Here is a 2,958-nt window from a genome sequence, read left to right on the forward strand (position 1 = left end):
AAAAAAAAATAGCTGGGCGTTGTGGTGGGTGCCTGTAGTCCCAGCTACTCGGGAAGCTGAGGCAAGAGAATGGCTTAAGCCCAAGAGCTGGAGGTTGCTGTGAGCTGGTACGTCACAGCACTCTACTGAGGGCAACAAAGTGAGACTCTGTCTCAAAAAAAAAAAAAAAAATAGTAGTACAATCTTTTCCTCTGTTGCACACTGGAATAAGTTGTCTTGGGCCATATATTAAATACACAAACAGTAGTGAAAGCTTATGAGCAAAAAAACAGGTCCATGCATACTTTTCATGATACATGATGCCACAGATAAGCAAAACAACGGGCCTTAAGTAATCTGCACGTGGCCCATGGGCCACAGGTTGGACACCCCGGCAGACTTTCTTGCACCTGTCCTATAAATCTGAAATTAAGATAAAGTAAAAACTTAAATTTAAGTAGTGCAGCACCTGATTGTTCATAGTCAGTTACAGATTGAGCTCCTTGTTCTCCTCACTACTGAACTTGACTAGTCTAAAAAGAAAAAAAGAAAAGAAAAAAAAATAGTGCCACGCATGCAGAGAAAAAGGTCTGAAAGGAGACACACTTGATATGCAGGACGGAAGGGGTAGGATGGGATGTGCTGGGATTCTCACCCTCATCACGCACAGTATTTGGAATTTCAAAAAAAGCTTAAAACATGGTGCAGACCCAAGCCAAGGGGCTGGGTTTGCACTTCCATGAGAAACCTGCTTCCAGGTGGCACCTGTAGCTCAAGGAGTAGGGCACCAGCGCCATATACAGAGGTGGTGGGTTCAAACCACCAGCCAAAAACTACAAAAAAAAAGAAACCTGCTTCCTTACCTCACCATCAGGCCCAATGGCAGGTGTCTGTCCTTCTGCATTTTCTGCCTTCTGTAAGTAAAGGGAGACAGAATCAGGCCCTGACCTAGCAGGTGGAGGGCTGCCCATACAAAGATAGCCACTCCCAGCCCTCCTGGCTCACCTTCTTTTTCTTTTTCTTCTTCTTTTCCTTGGCAACCTGGGCGGCCTTGTGCTGCCGCACCAACTCAGTGAGGTTAGCCACATACTCGTCTGTCTGCTGCAAGAGGTAGGCCAGGCGCTTGTCCTTCTTCTGATCAATGAGCTTGCGGTAGCCCTCCTCGTCTTCAGCCTACAGGAGCATGCACGTTACACCGTTTGTTCATGAGATGTGCACATGAGTTAGCACCTGAGACAGGCAAGCCCAGGGCAGGGCCCCACTGTGGCTGCTGTTATCCCTCAACCAGAGGCGCATTTAAGGAGTACTTACCTTATGCGGGCACTGCACTACCAGCCCTTATTAACTATCACCAAATACTACACTCCAAAGACACCTGGTAGGCAGACCCAGGCCTACCAAGAGCCATTTCCAGAGGCCACAAGTGAGTCCTGTCCTCTCTGTCCACCAAACGCACACCAAATCAAAACACTTCTCCCTACCTGGCCTGAGCCTTATCACTCCCACAAACTCCTACAGGAACCCCCTCCCACCTCTCTAAAAATAAATCAGATCACAACACCACCCAATGGAATGCCCCCAAAAGCTCAGAGTTAAACCCACCTTTCCTGACAGCCCCACAAGGGCCCATGTGACCTGCCTTTGCCAGCTCTCAGGCCTCACCTACTACCCCTATCATGATGTTCTCAGGATCAGAGGCCACTTGCTATGTCTTGCACTTTGTTGACTTCTTGGGGCTCCTCCCATATCTGCATTCATGGATCATACTCTTCCTTTGTTCCTCTGTCCCAAGGCCTTCTTGTACCACCCCATCCTTTCCTGCAACCAGTCTCAGTCTCTTCACTGCACTTTTTACCATCCAAACCTGACTTGTTTCACTTGAGTATCCATCCCTCCAGTATAAGCACTAGCTCCATGAGGGCAAGGATTGTGTCCCGCTCCCAGGTATGTCCCCTGTACACACAGCAGAGCCTGGGACAGAGTAAGCTGCCCCTATCTGCCCAATCTGTGACTCAGTCATGAACAAAAGATCAGAACATTTATTCTGCAGGTGCAAAGTAGGGAGTCTGGATTCCACCATCTGTGGCTCTCACGGTAGCCTGGGGAGGGGACACCATTTTCACTTCCCAGAGGAGAAGACAGAGCAGCCATCTAGCTACTTGGTGCCACTCTGATGGTCACAGGGACCAAAGATCTAAGTCCAGAACTCTTGACTCCCAACCACAGCCTGTTCTTTTCCCTACCTCACCTTTAACTCTGAGGGACAAAAGGTTCCAATGTAATCCTGGGCAACCAACACCTGGTACCTGCCACACTCAGTGTACATGTGAAGTCACCAAAATCAAGAAGCTAAAACCTTACCATAAGCCTCCGCATTCTCTCCTTCTCAATTCTTTCATTTTCTTTCTTCTGTTCCCGCTCTGTGTTAGCGTGATATGTGGCCACAGCCTTGGTGAGCTTCTGGATTTTTCCTGTGACTGATCGGTGATATTCTTTGAAATCCTTGGCATGCTGGAGAATGCTATTGAGGTATTCCTGCAGGGACACAAGCAAAAGAGAAAACCTTGACTACTTGACAATTGTCACCATAACATTCCCTCCAAGCCTCCAAGGCAAAATTTAAAGAAAGCTTGTTCAAAAAAAAAGAACATAATCAAAATTAGTAAAGGGAAATAAATACTTCACCTTTCCCTCTGTGAAGATAAAATTCAGTTTTGACCACATGGGGTGAGAAAGGCCCTAGTGCACACAGCTAAGTATGTAGGGCAGGTGACCTTGCCACAGGAAGGCTGTCACTACACATAAAACATCTCAAAAAACACTCCGTCTGTCCGACCATGTATTTAATTGGTAGGAATTTATTTTATTTTATTTTATTTATTTATTTATTTATTTTGAGACAGAGCCTCAAGCTGTCCCCCTGGGTAGAGTGCTGTGGCATTACAGCTCACAGCAACCTCCAACTCCTAGGCTCAAGTG

At 46.9% G+C, this 2,958-nt stretch overlaps 1 protein-coding gene across 1 annotated transcript in view; it reads right to left on the reverse strand.

The window, feature by feature from the left end:
• SMARCA4 (SWI/SNF related, matrix associated, actin dependent regulator of chromatin, subfamily a, member 4) overlaps positions 1–2,958 on the reverse strand; it is a 126,870-nt gene that overhangs the window by 85,712 nt on the left and 38,200 nt on the right. The window contains exons 9-11 of the mRNA XM_012810135.2: positions 2,341–2,514; positions 985–1,152; positions 843–893 (exon numbers count right to left, since the gene is read on the reverse strand). Of these exons, the coding sequence (XP_012665589.1) occupies positions 843–893; positions 985–1,152; positions 2,341–2,514 (393 nt within the window). The remainder of the gene's footprint in view (positions 1–842; positions 894–984; positions 1,153–2,340; positions 2,515–2,958) is intronic.

Source organism: Otolemur garnettii, unplaced genomic scaffold, assembly GCF_000181295.1.
Source record: "Otolemur garnettii isolate 467f Iridium unplaced genomic scaffold, OtoGar3 scaffold00127, whole genome shotgun sequence".
NCBI classification, from domain to species: domain Eukaryota; kingdom Metazoa; phylum Chordata; class Mammalia; order Primates; family Galagidae; genus Otolemur; species Otolemur garnettii.